Source organism: Moschus berezovskii, chromosome 15 (assembly GCF_049115385.1).
Source record: "Moschus berezovskii isolate FMDL1 chromosome 15, NW_MosBer_1.0, whole genome shotgun sequence".
In the NCBI taxonomy this organism is placed as follows: domain Eukaryota; kingdom Metazoa; phylum Chordata; class Mammalia; order Artiodactyla; family Moschidae; genus Moschus; species Moschus berezovskii.
The window spans coordinates 21425535-21445789 of record NC_142474.1 but is presented as its reverse complement, the minus strand read 5'-3'; the positions used below and the strand labels follow the sequence as shown (position 1 = coordinate 21445789).

At 48.0% G+C, this 20255-nt stretch overlaps 1 protein-coding gene across 1 annotated transcript in view; it reads left to right on the top strand.

The window, feature by feature from the left end:
- Positions 1-7562, top strand: part of LOC148775370 (short palate, lung and nasal epithelium carcinoma-associated protein 2A-like) — a 33246-nt gene extending 25684 nt beyond the window's left edge. The window contains exons 4-8 of the mRNA XM_088843637.1: positions 783-890; positions 1883-2035; positions 4810-4929; positions 5927-5970; positions 7534-7562. Coding sequence (XP_088699763.1) covers positions 783-890; positions 1883-2035; positions 4810-4929; positions 5927-5970; positions 7534-7562 — 454 coding nt within the window. The remainder of the gene's footprint in view (positions 1-782; positions 891-1882; positions 2036-4809; positions 4930-5926; positions 5971-7533) is intronic.
- Positions 7563-20255: the final 12693 nt, after the last annotated feature.

Sequence of the window (20255 nt, the reverse complement as noted above, 5' to 3'; positions counted from 1 at the left end):
GAAACAGACTTATGGACGTAAAAAGCAAATTCATTGTTACCTAACAGGAAAGCAGTATGGGGGATAAATAGAAGTTTGGCATTAATATATTCACAACGATATATATAAAATAGACTGCCAACATGGGCCTACTATATAGCACATGGAACTATGCTCGATATTTTGTAATACCCCATAAATGAAAGAATTTGAAATAAAAATACCTCTGTATCTATATATCTATACCTACATCTATATCTATATATCTGAACCTTTTTACTGCACGCCTGAAGCTAACACAAACTTGTAAAGCAACCATGCACGTGTGCATGATCAGTCACTCAGTCCTGTCCTGCTTTCAACACTATGGACTGTAGCCTGCCAGTCTCCTGCCCATGGATTCTCCATGTCAGAACACTGGAGTGGGTTGCCATGCCCTCCTCCAAGGCATCTTCCCAACCCAAAGATCAAACCCACTTCTCTTATGTCTCCTGCATTGGCAGACGGGTTCTTTACCACCAGTGCCACCTGGGAAGCCCAAATCAACTGTATTTCCATTAAAAAAAAAAATGCTGGCTCTCGCAAATATTCACCTTTGGAGTCTTGAGGGAAATCACAGCTGTCTGATCCTCAGTCTGCCATGCCATCCAGTGGAGAGAATCCAACCCCTGAGCATGGCTCTCATGAGACCAAAGCAGGCAAGGTCCACGAGGCTCAATTGCTCAGCACAACTCTGGCATAGAGAAGAGCCCAGCAGTGCCTGCCAAGAGGAATGATAAGGGTGAATGGTGGTTTTTACACAGGGTGAATATCAGTCACCTGCACAACCTGGATATCACATTCAAAGTGACTCCTGATGGCAAAGGCATTAACGTGAGGGTCCCCATCACTGCTGAAGTCAACGTGACCCTGTGAGTATGAATTAGAATCTGAGGTTTGGGGGAGGCAGTGTTGTATGGCCAGTAATTCTCCAATCTGAAATCAGGCACTTTTCCACACTGCTGCCTTAGTCTCCCAATCTATAAAATAACGAGGCCTTTGCAACTCTGAAATCTGAACCTTTATAATGTTCTAAGAAACATCATCCGTAATCAAATCTCTTTTTTAAAAAATCCTACATGAAATACATTTCTAAAATCATAACACTTATCTAATTATAAAACTTGAGAAAACATGAACATTTATAACTCTTTGGTAAAGTTTCCTCCAGCATCATTTCCTCTCTCAAGATTCTCTTTAAATGGAAGTGACAAGTATGGGCCATATAGTAGTGTACAGTATGTAATGAAGAGCATGTGAAAATTGTATGGAAAATATAATATCTAAGTATTTTAATTTCTTTGAAGATACAAAGAGATCGTAAAATGAGGATGTGTGGGAGTCTTTATAAATTAAAGTGCATATGACTTCCTCATTCATTGTTTATGAGATCGTGAGAGAGTTATATAACTTCTCTATGCCGTGTTTCCTCATCCAGAAAACAGAGATGACAATATTCTCTCATGGTGTTGCTATTGAGATTCAATGGATTAATCCAGGTAAAACACTTTTTTTTAAATTCCTAATGTAGCATTTTGCTTAAGAAATGTTAGCTCATTTTTATTTTAATCGTCAGAGTGATACTCCATAGAAATATCACATGAGCCAAACCCTTGTGTTCAGGAGAAGAAACTCCTAATGTAAGAATATGGCGTCCATAAAGAATACAGACAGTGTTGACATTGTCTTTGTTGTTCAGTCACTAAGTTCTGTACGACTCTTTGCAGCTGCAGACTGCAGCACGCCAGGCTTCCCTGGCCTCGTTCATAGACATCCATATAATGCCTACACAAGAGAAAGACTAAAGCGGGCAATGTGAAGAGACTTCTCCAACTCTGTTAACTGTGAACCTGTTTCTCTGCAGCCCTGTGTTGGGTGAGTTTGTCGGCTTGGCCTTCAACTGGGTCCCCAGTTATAGCGTCAGCGTTGAAACGGATAGAGACCCTGGTGTCTCTGAGGTGGTCGTGGATGAACACAGGAACGATCAACACAGCATCTCACTCACCGTGCCGGGCAGGTCAGGTCCACACATCTTAGCAAAGCGGTGATCTCGGAGGAGTTGGATCCCAAAATTTTAGCCCTACTCCTTACCCAGGAGGGAGCAGAGTATGGTAAAGAAGAGATCAGATTCTGAAGTCAAGCTCACTTTGCCACTAACTTGTGGTTTTGTAATCAATGTAGACTCTAGAAGCTTCTGTTTTCACATCTGTAAACAGAGGATGGTAATAATAGCTAATTCATAGCCTCCTGTGTTGGCCAAATGAGAAAATGCAAGTGTTTCGCATACAGCCTGGGGCTGACTTTCCGTCTCTTGGTTTTTCCCCTTACTGATATAGGAGTGTTGACCTCTCCAACCATAACTGTGAATTGCTGTCTCCACTTCAACTTCATGTGTCTTTACTTCATGCTTTTTAAAACTCTGTTGTTAGATGCCTGCACATTTAACATTGTTATGTCTACTCAAAGTACTGACCCTTCTCATATTACACAATGTCCCTCCACAATAATAATGATAGTAATACTAATTCACTGTGTTTACCTTCTTGCCTCTAGTTAGGAGGGCCAAGAGGAATAGTAAATACTTACCATGGGCTATAATTTCAGATTATCCTCAAATCATCCTCTTCCCACTGAGAAATTCTCAAAATGAGATCTTGAAAACTTAAACATCTCTATCTACATCACTGATCTCTGGTAACCCACCAAATCTACATCTTAAACACTGTGCTTCAAAGAGCATTTTTAGCTTAGGGAAGGGGATGGAAGGAGAAAGCTGATCCTGGTCACGGCTGGGAGAGGAGAAAAGGTCTGGAAGCTGAAGGTTGGGGAAGGTTGGCCTTGGCAAGGAACAAGGCTGAGCCATGAGCAGAGGTCCGTGAATCCTGCCTCAACAAGGGATCTGACCACAAGCTGCCTAGACACTCCCCAAAATAAAGATGGGCTCTGCAGCCTACCATCACTTGGAAAGACAGCTCTAAGTCCAAATGCCTGAGCCATGCTGGACGCTGCCTAGCCTATAGCGCCAGGGTATCATCCTGCCTTCTGGGTCTCAGCGTCTGTATCTGTCAAAAGGCATTCCACTCTGTTGCTCCAAACACTGGTGGCTTTTCTGTCCACTTTAGGTGGAATCTCAGGCCCTCTGAGGGCCATCTGGCTCTATCTGATCTGGATCCACACCTTGCCCACTTTGCCCTAGACCTGCTAGCTTTTGCTCTGTGACTCAGACAAACTCCTTCCACTCATGAGCTGTGCACGGGCTGCTCAGGCACCTGAGACACCTTTCCTGCATCCCATTTCCACGTTTGTCTCCTCATTTAGGAACTAAAACAAGATTCCTCCTCTTCTCTCGCTTAAGATTCTCCTCTTGCACTTCTGAATACCCGTCACAAGTTGTCACTATGGATTCAGTTGTATATTTGCTTCATTTACTCCCTCAGCCAAAAATGTGCGGACCATCTGCTCCAGGCCACAGACACCCTTCTGAACTCTGGAGAATTTACTGGTGACTGAGGGCAAGGAGCTAGCTCTTGTGGGGCTTAGTCTCTGGAGGGAAAAGCAGACAGGCAAGCATTCAGTCCAGCAGTAAAGAGCCTGCAAGGAATATTAGACTGCAATCATCCCTGTGCAGAACAGCACACCTAACCTGGTGCTATGACACAAAACCCTCCCTTAGGCAAGCAGTCACGAGGGCTGCCCTGAGGAGGTGACAATTATGCTGAGAGCCAAAGGTGGGAAGGAGCCAGGCTTAGGAATATGTGTTAACACTGGGTTGGCCAAAAAGTCTTTGGGACTTTTCCATAAGCTGTTACAGAGAACTCCAAGTGAACCTTTTAGCCAATATTTAGCCAATATTTTAGGTACCACGTTAGGAGCCGCTTGTGCTTTGTTCATCACTGTGTCCCCAGTCGGCCTTGGTTCCGGGCACATAGTTCAGTTCAGTTCAGTTCAGTCGCTCAGTCGTGTCCGACTCTGCAGCCCCATGAATCACAGCACGCCAGGCCTCCCTGTCCAGCACCAAATCCCAGAGTTCATTCAAACTCATGTCCATCGAGTCGGTGATGCCATCCAGCCATCTCACCCTCTGTCATCCCCTTCTCCTCCTGCCCTCAATCCCTCCCAGCATCAGAGTCTTTTCCAGTGAGTCAACTCTTTGCATGAGGTGGCCAAAGTATTGGAGTTTCAGCTTTAGCATCAGTCCTTCCAATGAACACCCAGGATTGATCTCCTTTAGAATGGACTGGTTGGATCTCCTTGCAGTCCAAGGGACTCTCAAGAGTCTTCTCCAGCACCACAGTTCAAAAGCATCAATTCTTCGGCGATCAGCTTTCTTCACAGTCCAACTCTCACATCCATACATGGCCACAGGAAAAACCATAGCCTTGACTAGACGGACCTTGGCTGGCAAAGTAATGTCTCTGCTTTTTAATATACTATCTAGGTTGGTCATAACTTTCCTTCCAAGGAGTAAGCGTCTTTTAATTTCATAGCTGCAAACATAGTTGGTGTTGTCTAAATCTGTGTTGACAAATGAATGAAAGGATGACTAAATGGATGGATGGAAGAATGGATGGATGGATGGAAGAATGAGGTCTTAGGGTTGTGATGAGACTCTCATGAGATATTGGTGTGGGCTGCTGGTCAACAATGGGGTTCTAAGTGATGATGGCCCTGGGTAGAGGCTCAAGTCACCTGACTTCAAGGTGCTCCACCATCTTCCACCCTCTTCCCACTGCTCCTGCTTGGTTGTTTTGCCAACTTCACCAAGGTTTATCTCTTTCCTCTCTTTTCCAGGCGCATTGAACTGCTCAACGAGGTTGTAGAATTTGTGATCAACCTCGCGAATGAAGTATTATCCCTGGTAACACACTGTGAGGTGAATGCTCCACTCCTGGGGTTGCAGAGCCAGGCCAGGTGGGGACAGGGGAGACTTTCCCAGGGTAGGCTGTACTCTCTGGACACTCCTTTCTGGGGGCTAACTTCCCTTTGGGCTGTGTGTTGCTACCTGCCCCCCTTTTTCAACCTGACCTGGGAGGAAGTGAGCAGGGGCCCAGCATCAGCTGAAATCACTGGATCCCACACTTGAACCGTTTATAATACCCATGGACTGCCAGTAGGTCTTTGAGATAATGTTTTTCTTCATTAAAGACAAATTGAATTCATTTAAAGTAAAAAATCTACATATAATACTTCAGACTCATGTGTTTCATCTAAAAAGCCATATGTACCACGTACCCAAAATCCCAAAGGTTCCGTATTAGTCACTCTGGAAGGAGGCTGGGAATCTGGCTTTATTAAAGAAAAAATGCTTCATGTTGTTCTGTGATTTACTGAACTTGAGTCATGCTCAAAGTATGGTCTTCAGACCAGTAGCACTGACCTCCCATGGACACTCATGAGAAATGCAGACTGTTAGGTACTACTCCAGACCTGCTGCTCAATAATTCGGATTTTAAGAACCTTCTCAGGGAACTGTAGGCACACAATTGTGAAAGCCATTTCTCTATGGTTCCCAGGGCCCCATGTAACTCTATAAAGTTTCAGAGTCCAGAGGTCAATGTTTCTAAGGGCATAGCGTCTGGAATGTTAAAAGTCTTGATTCTTTAAGGTTCTAGAATTCTAATGTTCTGAGGTTTTAGGATCCTAGTGTCCTCTGGCTCTCAGATTTGGACCTTCTAAGTTTCCACTGTTCTAGAATCCTAGGGTCAGAAGTCCTGAGGCCCCAGCACTGAGCATCTCTGTGGGCGGCGGGCAGGGTGCTCACAGCGGGTAATAACCAGTCCTCTTCCTTCTCCCTCTCCCCTCTCCCTCCTCCCTCCTGACTTCTTTCCTTCCTTCCCTCTCTCCATTTCTCTGTGTGTGTGTCTCTCGTCACCTCCTTGTGACCCTCAGCTTTGCCCACTATCCGCAGTTTCCTTGAAAGCCTGGATGTGGAGTATGTTAAGAAGCGCATTGGTAAGTCACAGCCTGGGGAAGTGGGGAGGGGGCTCCCTCTGCAGCCTCAGAGCAGGGCGCACGCCACTCTATGCCTGCAGCACTGGCAGGTCTGGTCAGGGGACCCTGCAGAAGCTGAGGACCCTTCACCCTGAGCAAGTCTGGAGAGTGTGGCTGGGGGTGGTCCCTGCAGACTGATGGTCTCTGTGGTCCTCTGAGAGTTTCTACTGCTCCTCCTGTCAAAGTGATGGAACCTGCTGCCCAGAATGATGTGAGAAAGAGGACGGGCCAGATCTGGGTTCAAATGCTGGACTGGCTACTTGGCAACTGTGGAGTCACCAACTGGCTCCACCTCTCTGAGTCTTGGGTCCCTCCCAGATGAAAGGAGATTGTAAACGCTGCCGAGGTGATGAGTGGATTTAAAGAAAAAGCAGAAAAAGCCTACTATTCAGTAGGCATTGTTAAGAAACATGTCCCTTCCCTTTCCCTCCTTATGGGGAACAGTGGCTTTACCTCCAGCCCCGGGCGCTTTCCTTGACCTGGGTTTCTGGCGTGGCTGGGGTTGCTGGGGCTCTGGGTAGCAGAAGCAGGGTGAGAGACTGTGTCAGGGACCTGAAGACAGTCCTTCTAGAAAATAGTCAAAGGCCCCGGTCTCGGGGCGATCACTCCGTGCTTCACTGCCCCATTTCCTTTGACCCTTGCAAGGATCCTGTGGGGTGAGTAGTGACGTCATACCCATTTTTCAGAAGAACTAACGGGGGCACGGAGAGATGGAGTGACATGCCCATGGCTGTCAGCTGCCTGGCTGGAGGTGGGGCAGCAGCCACTGGTGCCCGACTTCTGTCCAACTCTCCAGAGCGGGAGTTAAGAACTGCTACTTCTTTCAGATGAACTTCAGGAAACCCAACAGGGAAAGTGAAGAGCACAGAGAAGGAAAACCGCTGCGATGCCCATCTGCAGGTGAGGGCTGTGTTCAGGACCCGGGGCTGAGAGAGGATGAGACCCCCCACACCCACAGGGGCCAGAAGAGAAGCAGAAACAAGCTTGGCTTCTCTTCTTTCTCTAGCGGCAGACTGAGCCCAGATCTTGGTCATAGACCGAGTCCAGACCCTTAATCACACACCCAGACTGCACCTGATTCTGCTCCTTAACTGAGCCCAAAATAGTCAGACTGAGCTTTGACCCCAGTAGTTGACTGAGCCCTGGCACTGGTCACAGATAGAGACCCAACCTACATCTCAGTCTGATCCATGATCCTAATCATATTCTGAGCCCTGTACCCTTTCTCCTCTGGGCCCTGATCAGTCTTTTCACATCAACCATTGTTGCTAAAGTGAGGGGTTGGGGGTGAGGGGATGAGGAGGGCTCAGTGCCAGGTGCAGAGGGAGACCCCAAACCACTGGTGCCAGTCCCTCCCTGAGCCTCAGAGCTCGCAAGGTTTGGAGGAAGTACTCCTGCAGCCATGTCTGGTGAACTCAGGAGCTGGTAAGAGCCCCGGGGTGTCCATGCATCACACTGGGGTCTCCTTCCAGATTGGTTCCCGGGGACAGGACTGAATCTCTGTACCGTCTCCCTCTGGGACAGTCAGTGCTGCCAGCATCCCCCAGGAGTGACAACTGAGCCCAGTCAAAGGACACGTCTCAGATACTCCTCCTCACGTTCAGGACATCCTACGCTCATCACCCTCCACCCCAGCAATAAAAAGCCATTTCTGCACCTCCTGTGTGGTCCGTTGCATTCCTTTCATTGGGATTTCAGGGAAGACGAGGTATGGGAAACCAGGGCAGCGGAGACCTGAATCCAGCGCTGGAAGGGAATCTGGGGATTATCCAGCCCCACCTCCTTGTCTTACAAACATGAAAACTGAGGACCAGGATGGGCAAGAAAGTGCCCTGAGCTCATGTAGAGACAGCCTCACTCTGCTTCTGCTAACTCCACCACCATGCTGGAGAGTTGTCTTCGCCAGCACACCTGACCTCATGACTTCCTGACAGCACCTTTCTGCCAGGAGACACCGCTCTTGTTCCCATTGTACAGATTAGGAAACTGAGGCTCATGGAGGACAAGTGACTCATCAAGTAGCAGGGTAGTTCCAGGGTAGCCACTGGCAGGCCTAGGACTTAAACCCGCATCTATGGGACTGATGGCTCAGAGAGCTGACATCCCATCTCCCAGTACTCAGCCCCCTCTCCTCGGGCCTCAGCAGGTCCCACTGTCCTGTCCTTGGTCTCTTCTGCTCAGGACTAATGAGGTCCTCTCCTGGCCCTTCTGTCTCTGCAACATGTAAGCACTGTTTCCCTTTTGCCTTGCAGTGGGGAGCACAGCACTCCTCCCTCACAGCTGTGTCCCCTCTACTGAGGGCTGACCCAGGCTATCACTTCAGTGACCCCGGGCCTCTGCTCTCCAGGAGGCTGTCTCACTTTCCTGCCAAGAGGCCCAGGGAACATTTGCCCATTTTGCCAAGGAGCCATCTCAGTGCTGTGTGCAAGTCTGTGAGGGAAGAACCACTGTCGTCCTCATGGGAGGCTCGGGTTAAGAGAAGCCAGGGTCACACAGAGGCCTGCATGAGCGGCTGTTTCTTCAAAGGCCTTCTGTCTGAAGGATGCCCCACAAGGTCAAGTCACCCCAAGGGGCCCTTCAGTCCCTGGGGCCATATGGGGGCCTTGGACCGGCTCTCCTGAGCTCTCCCAAGAGGACCTCAGTTCAGGCTGTGCTGGGGATGCTGACACAGCGTGAGGTGAGAAGCTGGACAGAGCTGAGCTTGACTTGGCCTCTGCCCTTTGCCAGCTGTGATCTCAGGCAACTTACAAGAATCACAGTTCTCTCACCTGGCCCCATGGAGTTAAAAGCAAAACCTCTCCGTTGACGGTCATGATGATTCAATGAGTCAATGTGTGTAAAATGCTTAACCAGAGTCTGACACTGGCGAGCACAAGATGAATGTCAGCCTATGCACACTGGAATTACTGTCAAATGGTGTTGAGAAATCCCATATTCAATATTTATACACTGTATATCAATTCTGATTTCCACTGAGTGACGCTGCGAATGGTCTTTGGAGGAGGTGTGGCAACTGAGTCTCAGAAAGGTGAAGTGACTTCCCCAGGGCCACACAGCTGGTCAGAGGCAAAGCTGGATTCCATTTGAAGTCAGTCTCCTGCAGAGCTGGTTCTTCCCCTGCTGGCCATAGCAAAGGGATGAGAGCTTTCCTCTTTGTCTATATTTTGTCACAATCCCAACTCCCACAACAGTGCACAAGGAGGTCTCACAGTTCAGGACTCCTCTTGAGCAGTAGCCCGTTTCGGTCAGTGCTGAGCCTTTGTCCAGGCTGTTCCATCCCCCTGGTCATCGTTCCTTCTCTCCCTCCAGCTTCTCAATCCTCCTCAGCCCTCCGACTCTGCTCAGGACCTGTCTCCTGGTAAGTGGGGGCCACTCCTCAATGTTTCCCCAATAAAGAGACCATGTTTTCCAGCTGGTAGGTCTGCCCAAGCTACCTTGTCATCATTGTCCCATACAGACCGAGGGTTCAGGAGGTGTCAGCTGTCATGATTATGGTTTACACTTTTTTAAAACTTTTTTCAATTTTTTGTGAGAAATAATTGACATTCATCACTGTATATGTTAAAGGCAAGTTTGATTTCTGTGTATTAAGAAATGATTTTCACAATAGGTTAAGCTAATATTCATCTTTTCATATAGATGCAATAAAAAATAATGAAAAAGAATAGCACTTTTCCCTTGTGATTAGACTCTTTAAACTTTGCTCTCTTTACCACATTCTTGTATATCATACATCATAACAGATGTATGATATGCAAAAGATGTGTGATGTTACCGACATATATCATAAAGTGTTCGCAATGGTCATCATGTTATACAATACATCCACAGCACTCATTTATTTAGAACCTAAAATATGGGAAGAATAGCAATAAATGCCTACGTTAAGAAGCAAGAAAAACGCAAATGAACAACCTACAACTATACCTTAAAGGACTAAAAGAAGAATAAACTAAGCCCAAAGTTATCATTGAAAGAATACAATAAAAATTACAGCAGGAGTAAATGAAATAAAGAAGACATAAAGAATATAAAATATTAACCAAAATATTAAGGAAACTAGTATTGGTCCTTTGAAAAATAATTGGAAAATCATTGGCTAGATCCTATGACTCACAAGGGGGCTTTAGGTCTTCACATGTTTCCTGGTTCTGCTTTGTCCTCAAAGATAGAATTTAGACACAATTATGCCAAAGTCCACTAGAAAAAGAAGCTATACAAAGGGGAAGAGTCAATGTATCGCTTTAGTGCCTTGATCCAAGTGTGCCTGAAGCCCTCCTTGCCAGAAATGTTCCAGTTCAAATACAATTCTGGCTTCTGATTTTTTATTTTTGTTGAAGCCAGTATGAGTCGGGTCCTGCTATTCAAATCCACAGGAAGTCCTGACAACATATTTGTAGACTCATGTCTTCCTCCTCCATTCTGACATCTACTCGAGGGTCACACAACCACTTTGGAAACATAACAGACATCAAAGGTGCAGGAGAGCTTAGAGGTCATCATTATCACCTCTTTGCTTAAAAGTCTAGGGAGACTGTGGCCCAGAAAAGGAGAAGGACTCATCTAAGACCACACATGACTTGAACCTCACTTATTTTCCTTGTTCTCTTCACGTATATTAGGTTTCTTGAAATTATCTACTTGGGTAATAGCCTTTTACCATAAACATTAAACAATATTACCTGGGCTTCCTTGGTGGCTCAGAGGTTAATGCGTCTGCCTCCAATGCGGGAGACCCGGGTTCGATCCCTTTGTCGGGAAGATCCCCTGCAGAAGGAAACGATAACCCACTCCAGTATTTTTGCCTTGAGAATCCCATGGACGGAGAAGCCTGGTTAGGCTACAGTCCACGGGGTCGCAAAGAGTCGGACACGACTGAGCAACGGAACGGAAAGGTGTTTGAAACTTTAGATGCCTGAGTCCTTCCTAGATACTTAGGGTCAGGGGTGCCTGGATAGCGGGCCCCATAGAGTCTGGCCAGAAATGGAAACAACTGAAGAGATGGCCCGAAGGTACTTTCAACTTTGATTTCTAAGAGCTGTGACTGCCCCCGGCGCTGCCTTCCTCTGGAACCCCAGCTCCGCCTACACAGGACGCTCAAAGCTCTGTGTGCCTCTCGTGCTCCATCCTGTTTCATCTCAACAGGAATCAGGCAGAGTGTGTCACTGCCCTCCTTTCTTGGCTGAGGGGTGTGATGCTCAGAAGGGAAGGATGAACTGCTCAAGGTCAAAAGATGGGAAGAGGCAGATCTGGAGAGTGCTCCCAGCTCTGCATCTTCTCCCATCGAGATTGGCTGTTCCAGCTCACAGCCTCTGGAAACAACCATGAGCCACAGTCATTGACCCCAGTCCAGCACCCAGGAGGGGCAAGCAAATGCTTGGCCCTGGGCTTGGCATTGAGGGTCCACCTTCACCACTGGTGCTCATCAAAACCCACTAAGGAGGCAGGGAAAAACCCCTTTTTCCAATTGAGGATCCTGAGGCTCGGGGAAGGGAGGCGACTCGCAAGGACAGGGCCCAGCATTTTGGTGCAAAGGGAAGGACCTCTCACTCGGATCACATCAAGGCTAACTGGTGTGGCAGGAGAGTCCTAGGCTTGAACACCCTGTTTATTTCTTGACCTCTGCTGTTTGAGTTGGTTGTTACGCTTGATGCACTGGGCCCCTGTCAACCCGGAACATCCGGTCCAGGATGCACAGATGGATGCCTGCTTGGAATTGGCTAGGAGCACCGGGTGAGAGCTCCAGGTCTTCCAGGGTCCATCTCCTCTGGTCTCCCTCCTACATAAGTAGGAACCTGATGAACAAGGTCAAGACAAAATAGGAGAAGGGCTAGAGGCTTGAGGAGCTAGCTTTCCTCACCCTGACTGTGGTTCTGACTTCAGAGCATAGATCAGGGAGAAGGTAGTAGCCCAAGTGCCCAAGTCTGGGGCTGGGACATGGAGGACCCATTCAGGCAGAGCCTTGGACCATCAGCAGACCACCCTGCCCACTGTCTGTGCCCAGTTCTGCAGTCCTCAGGGGTCCTCCTCCCTTGGCATGGGGACAGAGGTGTGGGCTGTGGGAAATCTGGTGAAGAGCATTTTTGGCCTCAGGATCACAGCCCAGTGGTTGGAGAGTGGTGAGTGAACTCAGTCGCAGTGGAGGCCCTAGGCTTTAGCTTCCCCACTGTAAAATGGCTAAAACTGCTTGGTGCCTGGATCCCCATGGCAAAAAAGGAACAGAGGAAGTGCTGCTCAGACCTCAGCTCTAGGTTCGGGCAGACCGGGTTCAAATCACCTCATTTCCTGTTGCTGGATATGTGGACTGAACATGGGACTCCTCTCCCTGAGACTAAGGTCTCTTCTCTGTGAAATGAGAGAACATATGGGATTCTCCGGGCTTCCCAGGTGGCATTAGTGGTAAAGAACCTGCCTGCCAGCAGGCAGACATAAGAGATGTGGGTTTGATCCCTGGGTTGAGAAGATCCTTTGGAGGAGGGCATGGCAACCCACTCCACTATTCTTCCCTGGAGAATCCCATGGACAGAGGACCCAGGCCGGCTACAGTCCTTAGGGTCACACAGAGTCGGACATAACTGAAGCCGCTTAGCACTCACACACTTGGTATTCTTCTCCATAGTGTGCTGTGGAAATGCATTTGGATAATGTGGGCAGGCCCCTGATACACGGCTACAGCAGTGATGGTGATATTATAATTATTCCTTGTGTCTGATCACTTCACTCCCCTCTACTTCAAATCTCCCATGGGTACATGACCCCACCACACAGGGTTATGGAGAGAATGAAGTGAGGAGGTTAAACATCCCATATGCTTTATGCTTAATCAATGGCAACTACATTTCCTATTTTGTGTGCTATAAAGACAGCATGAACTAGATGGCTCAGACTTCCGCTAGACCTCTGTCTACAAATTCTGGCTCCCATGTGACTGGTCTATAGTCTTTGGGAGGTGCGGTTCTTCACTAAGCCTCAGTTTCCCTTCCAGGCCACGTTAGGGACTCTAAGAACTATGGTGTCAAATACACTTCATTGATTGTAGGGACTGAATGGGCCTTTCTGCAGAGAAGCCCAGGCAGTCCTGGGCTTGGAGGGCAAGACTGATTAGCGATGCCTGCCATGTTCAGGAAGGGAAAGTGGAACAACTGCATGTTCACCAGGGCAGGACCAGGTCGTCTCGAACGGTCCCTCCACCTGTGAGGGCACATGGACACCACATGATCATGGACGTGGAGACTGTGACACCTTCCCGGTGCTGTGGTAAGGAGGAGGGACCCTGATCTGGGTTCCAGTCTGGGCTCAGTTTATAACCTGCTTTGTGACTCTGAGTAAGAGGTTCATTATCTCCTGGGTCTCGGTTTCCTCTAACTGCAAAATGAGCAGTGGTTCCCTACTAGACAGCTGACCCCTTGGGGCTTTGAGAGGTGGTCAGGAATAAATGGGCGCTACTGGCTATATTCCCACCAGCTGGAGCCACATGCACAGGGGAGAAACCTCAGGCAGCCAAGCCCACACCCTTAGCCACTACACATACCTCTGGTCACCTGAACAGGGAGGGACCAGAGAGAATGCAGCAAAACTTCCCAGTGTTTCGGGAGAGGCAGATGTGCCTGGAAAGTACTTGAAAATAGAGCAGCATGGCTCTCCTTCAGGGAGGTCACCTGTGGGCAGGATCCCTGATCTGTGTGTTATAATAGCAAAAATAACATGTTGCAGAACATGTGTTCATCAGCTAAGATCACAGGCATTGTTATGACACAGGGGACACATCGGGGAACAAAAGAGAAAAGATCACTCCCCTGTGGGGCTCCCATCAGTGGAACAGCAGGGAGAGCACATTTCTAGGGACTGTGTGTCCAGGTTCATACATGCTAATGTATGTATGCTTCAGACCAGTTCAGTGATGTGTTGTGATCCATTGTGCCCCGTTTATAGGTGAGTTAGCCGAGTCTATGAGAGGGAAAGCTCACAAGGCAGAGCTAGGATTTGAACCCAGACCCATCATACTTTCAAGACCTGCACACACTACCCCTTGTCATCCTCTCTATTTTCCTGGGCACCTGAAAGCTGTCTTTGGTCACCACTCAGTACTCTTTATTGCAGTAATAGTAATGACCATGATCTCTATTATTCATGAAGCACCTTATCTAGCCAAGGACAGGCTGGGATCTCTACTGACATTTCCTCAGATACCTGAGCAGCTCTTCTAAGGTAATTAGAACGTCCCATGACATTCTTATTCTGGATTCATGTTAAAAAACGAACAAACAAACAAAGCTCAGAGACATGAAGGGCACTTGCCTTCTGTCACTCAACCAACAAGGGAAAAGTCTGGGATGCACACCCAAGGCTGACTCTAAGAGCAAGCGTATTATGCTGTTATAAACAAAATGTATGAATGTCTAATGTGCACACTTTATTAATTAGCAATAGAGGAAACTGCTTCTGCAGGCTGTAAGAAATAACCGTTGAGCATCTGTGTGTCGGGTCCTGGGGTGACGCCCTCTGGTTCTGGTCCTCATGGCCTCAAAGAGTAGGCTGTTATCTCTGTGCCCAGGGAGCTGGTGGGATTCCTGCAAGGCAAGAGCTCCAGGGCGCCATCTGGTAGGAGTGTGGCAGGTAGCCCCAGATGTTCCTGATCACCTCTGAGCGCCCCAAGGTGTCAGCTGTCTAGCAGAGAACCACTGCTTATTCTGTAATTAGAGGAAATGAACCCTGGGAGAAAATTAATGTCTTGCCCAGGCTCACAAAGCAGGTGGTTAACAGAGCCAAGACTGGAATCCAGATCTGGGTCTCCTTTTCCTTCCTCCAGCTCCAGGCAAGTCTCAGGGTCCCATCCTCCTTGGACATGTGCTGTCGATGTGCCCAGCACTGGCTGCAGGGACCTTAGAGATGACTTAATCCTGCACTGGGAAACATGCAGTGTTTCCACTCTCTCCTCCTGAACTTGTGGCAGGCATCACTGATCAATCCTGCCCTCCAAGCCCAGGGGCTTCCTGGGAGGGCATCTTGGCTGAAAGCTCCACCCAGGCCCCATAATCAGTGAGAATCCTACTGAGACTCCCTCACTGGACTCGAGGGGAAACTGGGGCAGAATGAGGAAATATCTGTGCCAAGGGCTATATATCAGCGCCCAAGCGTGGCAGAATTTGTGAACATAGGGACCCTGTAGATCTGAGCCCATTCAAGCTCATTTAGTCTTCACTGAATGCAAAAATAATAAATGCAGTTGCAACCGATTAAGGATATTAGCTGCTTAATCTACCCACTACAGCCTTTCAATAACCCTGTGCAACGGGGTCATAAATAGATGAAAAGCCTGAAGTGGAAGGGAGTGAGGTGACCAGACACCAGACACGACTGTAATCATCACATCACTGTAGCAACTGTCTATCAGGGGCCTGCATACATTATCCCACCACTTCTTACAGCACCCCTGGGAGGAGAGGCCCATAGTTAGTCCCATTTCACACTTAGGGGACCTGAGGATCAGGGAGATGAAGCTCCTTGTCTAGGCCACACAGCCAGCAACAGGCAAAAGGAAGATTCAAATCCAGTCCACCCAACCCCAGAGTTGGGGTGTTGTAATTTCCATTTTGCCACTAGACACGGAGTTGTCTCACATTTTGCAAAGAGGCAACTGAAGCCTGGGGCCAACACCAGGTCTGGACTCACTACATCACACCAGCCCCTTAGGCTGTGTTCCTGAGGCAGAAAAACTCTCTTTGCAAGATTCCAGCACAACCCTCAGCTCTGTGCCCACAACCAGGGGAGTAAGGGCCTGGACGTTTGCAGAACTGGGCATATACAGCCTGGGAGGTGAGTCTGCTGACCAGTCCAAGGCTCAGATGGGTGGGGTCCTCCGTGTCCCAGCCCCAGGCTTGGGCACCTGCCCTGTGCTCTGATGACTGGACCACAGTCAGCATGAGGAACACTAGCTCCCCAAGCCTCTGGTCCTACCCCTACTTTGACCTGGCCGCGTTCACGTCAAAGTGTCACAGGTTCCTGCTGAGGTGCAGGTAGGTGATCGGAGGAGACTGACCTGAGTGGCCTGGAGCTCTCTACCGGTCTCCCAGCCTGATGCCAAGTGGGCACCCATCTGGGCTTCCTGGACCGAGTGTTCCGGGTTGATACGCGCCCAATGCACCAGGCATTACAACCAACTCAAACAGCGGAAGTCAGGAATAAACAGGTATTCAAGCGCAAGGACTTTCCTGCTCCACCAGTTGGCCTCAAGGTGAGAGAAAGGTCCTTCCCTGAGATCGCAAATGCTGGTTCCTGTCCTTGTGAGACGTCGGCCAGTCACCTTCCCTCCCTGAACCTCGGTTTCCTCAACTAGAAAATGGAGCTTTCCAAACCTATTTAGCCAGTTGTCTTGAGCACCAATGGTGAAAGTAGTCCTGCAGTGACAAGCAACTGGCCAGGTACTGCCCTGGACTTACTGCGGCCAAAGAGTGAGACTCGCTGCTGCTCCCAGAGGCTGAGAGTTGGTACAGCTGATCTCAATGGGAGAGGATGCAGAACTGGGTGCCCTCTCGAGATCTGCCCCTTCCCATCTATTCCACCCTGAGCAAGGCATCCTTCCCTTCTGAGCCTCACTTTCCTCAGTCAAGATATAACAACAGTAACAGCCCTGCCTGGTTGCTCCTGAAATGAAAAAGCAAGGTGAAGCAAGATAAGCACCTAGTGGTGAGCAGTCATGTCGAGGCAGAGGTGGGGTCCGGAGGATGGTGTTGGGATCAGAGCTCTTAGAACTCAAGGGCAAAAGTACCTTTGAGCCACCCTAGTCCAGTTACCTCCACGTCTGGTCATCCACCCTGCAGCCCCTGACTCTACGTATATAGAGAGGAGCTCAGGTATCCATAGCTTAAGCAAACTTATTTGATAATTTTATTTAATCTTTTCTTTTAAAACTATATTGCCCAGGTGGAAAACCTCAACAGAACTAAAGCACGTGAAATGGAAGAGGAAAATAAGCTGGGTTCAATTCGCGTCTAGCTTTGGCTGAGTCCTTCTCCTTCTCTGGACCATAGGTACCCCAATCTTCCCAGCAAGGAGGTTAAGTTGAACTCTAAGCTCTCCTGTGGCTTTGACGTCTGTTATGTTTCCAATGTGGTAAGTTGACTCTGGAGTTGTCACCTAAAGGGAGGAGTTGACGTGAATCTATAATTGTGTTAAGTCAGGACTTACTGTGAGTTTGAATAGCAGGACCAAACTCACACTGGCTTCAAGAGCAGAGTTGTGTAAAGAGGGAATGGTCTGTGCAGAGAGCCAAGGCAGCAATGATGCTGGTATTTTTCTGGAAAAGAAGGAAGACAGTAGGGCCGTGAGAGAGAGGTGATGAGCTCGGGGTGGCAGTGAACAGGTGACACAGGGCCGTGATGGGGACTCTGGTTTAAGGGGAGAGCTTACCTCCTGCAGCTGCACTGAGAGTAGGGGGCTGGGGGCAAGTGTGCAGAGGGATGCTGCACAGATGGGGTCTATGCGGAGGTGGACTGTATTCACTCTCAGGAGGAGCCCTGCTGACTCAGTGGGGTGGGCAGATGGGGTGGGTGGGTCCTGAGCAACCCATCATTGCAAACATTTGTCCTGAGACTGTTTCCACTGGGAGGGATGTTATGGAGAGTACTCGGACACAAGAGAAGGTTTGGGAAGAATGACCTCACTGGTCACTGACCCTGATGCCATGGGCCACAAGTCTAGCCCCATCTCTGTCCCTCTCTTACAGGCTGGCTGCTTTCCCTCTCTGAGCCTGAGTTTGCAAATGCTAATAAAATTAAGCTGGATGATCACTATGGATCCTTCTACCAGAATATTCTCCAATTCATCCATTCTCAGTTTTTACCCCAGCCCCCCCACACCCCCCCTGCCAGCATGGCCACCATCTTGGTATCTGGAGGTTCCATGAGAACCTGCTCTTAGTCTTGGAAAGAAGTCCTCTCCATCGCCATCCAACTCAAGCATCCTGGCTGACCTTTGCTTTGGAAGTCTCTCTGTTCACTCTGGACAGGGCTTATTTTCATTGGAGTCTCCTTGGATGGCTCTGGACCCAGAGCTTGTTTCCAGGGGCAGCCTCCCTCCCCATTGCCATCAATATAAAAGGGCCATCACCACCCAGCAGAATTCCAGGAGACTGTGCAGAGGAGCAAGGACTTTGTAAGTATTTTTCTTCAAACTTGTGAATGGTGGGCTTCCGCCTTAATGTCATTCCATGTGGAGGCCTACAGAAGGCTTTGGGAACAAGAAGCATAGGGATTAAATTAGCCACTCAGTTGTGTCTGACTCTGCGATTCCATGGACTGTAACCCATCAGGTTCCTCTGTCCACGGAGTTCTCCAGGCAAGAATAACTGAAGTGGTTTGCCATTGCCTTCTCCAGGGGATCTTCCTGATCCACAGATTGAATCTGGGTCTCATGCATTGCAAACTTTACTGTGAGGTACCAGGGAAGCCTTTCAGAAGGCTCTAAGGACAAGAGGCAGAGGGGTGGGGCCACTTGAATTAGCTAATATTTTGAATGGAGCAAACTAAGAAATAGATTCAATTAGGAGAAATGTCAGATCGATGATGAATGCAGCATCATGATGTGGTGCCCACTTATTTGTTCATGCTATTGTTTGGCAGACTTTATTTTGTTGTACTTACTAGCGGCAGTTTTTTACTATGAGTTGGGAATTCCAACTCATTGTGAAATAAGTCACAATTCCTCCTCTAAGGAATTCACAGCCTGGTGGGGAAGGCAGCCAAGTTGTCACTGATTGGGACCCAGGACTCATAGCAGTGACTTAAGGCAGCAAAATGGTGGAGTGAGTCCACCTAACCTAGTCTCTGGGGAGAGTTCAAGAGGACACGATGTCCTACTGAAGCTGGAAAGTCAGTAAGAAGTGATTCAGCTAAACATGAAAAGAGGAGGGATATGTTCCAGGCAAAGAAGCCAGCATGTGCAAAGGACCTCTAGTAAAGAGAACTGACCTGGAGCCAACCATGACTTTTCAAATAGTAACTCCTTCATTCACTGGTTGTTGATTTCTGGGCAAGTTGCTCCAGCTTTTGGCCCTGGGTTGCCCGTCTGTAAGAGCAGAGGTAACTGCATCTATCTTCAAGGACTGCTGAGTGTCAGAGTCCTAGGTGCTCATCCACGATGCCATTTCCCTGTGGGTAATTCTCACTCCTGTTCCTCCCATGACTGTCCAGGTGTCAGGACAAGATGTTTCAGCTTTGGAAACTTGTTCTCTTGTGCGGCCTGCTCGCTGGGACCTCAGCATCTCTTCTTGACAATCTTGGCAAGGATGTTCTGAGGAAGCTGAAATCTGGTCTTGAGGAAGGACTTGTCAACCTTGACAGTACACTTGACAGTAAGTCAACAACAGGGATGATCAGAGGGCCTGGGAGCTTGCTTCCCACATACTATGCCTGTATTACCAAAAGCTGCCAGCAGGGGCCGCTCATTATGGGTGGTTTACTGAGAGAGGTGACCAACTGGTTCCTGGTTCATTTGTTTATTATTTTTCTAGAAACAGGAAATACTTAGCTGAATATCACTTTACATCTTATATCACGGTCAACTTTGCTAATATAGTCACAGGATAAAATCCTCAAAGTGACATTTCAAAAGGTCAAAAAGGCTTGCATATTTTAATTTACAGCACATATGGACAAATAATCCCTTATGTTAATAGTTTCTCCAATCATTTGTGAGAGGATCTATTTTCTACTCTCTTGACTGCACTGGTCTGGACAACTGAAATTTTTTCCAGTCTCACAGATGACAGGTTATAATTCATCACAGCATTTCTATAATTATGAAAGCATTCACTCATTTTTTTCATATTTATTAGCCATTTATGTATTGTCCGTGAAATATTTATATTTGTAGCGTATTCTTCTGTTGGGTCATCCAATTTACCTAGTAATTTGTATTAACCAACTGGTAAAGAATCTCTACCTATCCTAGGTAGCTTTAAAATTACCTATCTTTCTAGTGAATCATATTTCCTTGTCTTTCTAATTTCTTGAAAGACCTTGGTCTTCTTTTCACTTTTTGGAAACTTTACTGGGACATTGTTAAACATTGTTGGTGGGAGAAGCTAACTTCTATAAAAGACTGCCCTTTAAACCTTGCCACGGCTTAGACAACCTTATAGATACAGGACGGACCCACTTTCCAATTTCATTGCTGATAAAACAGCAATGCTTCTGAATACAGAAGCAGAGGTGTCTGCATCAAAGTCACCTAGTAAGTTATAAGAC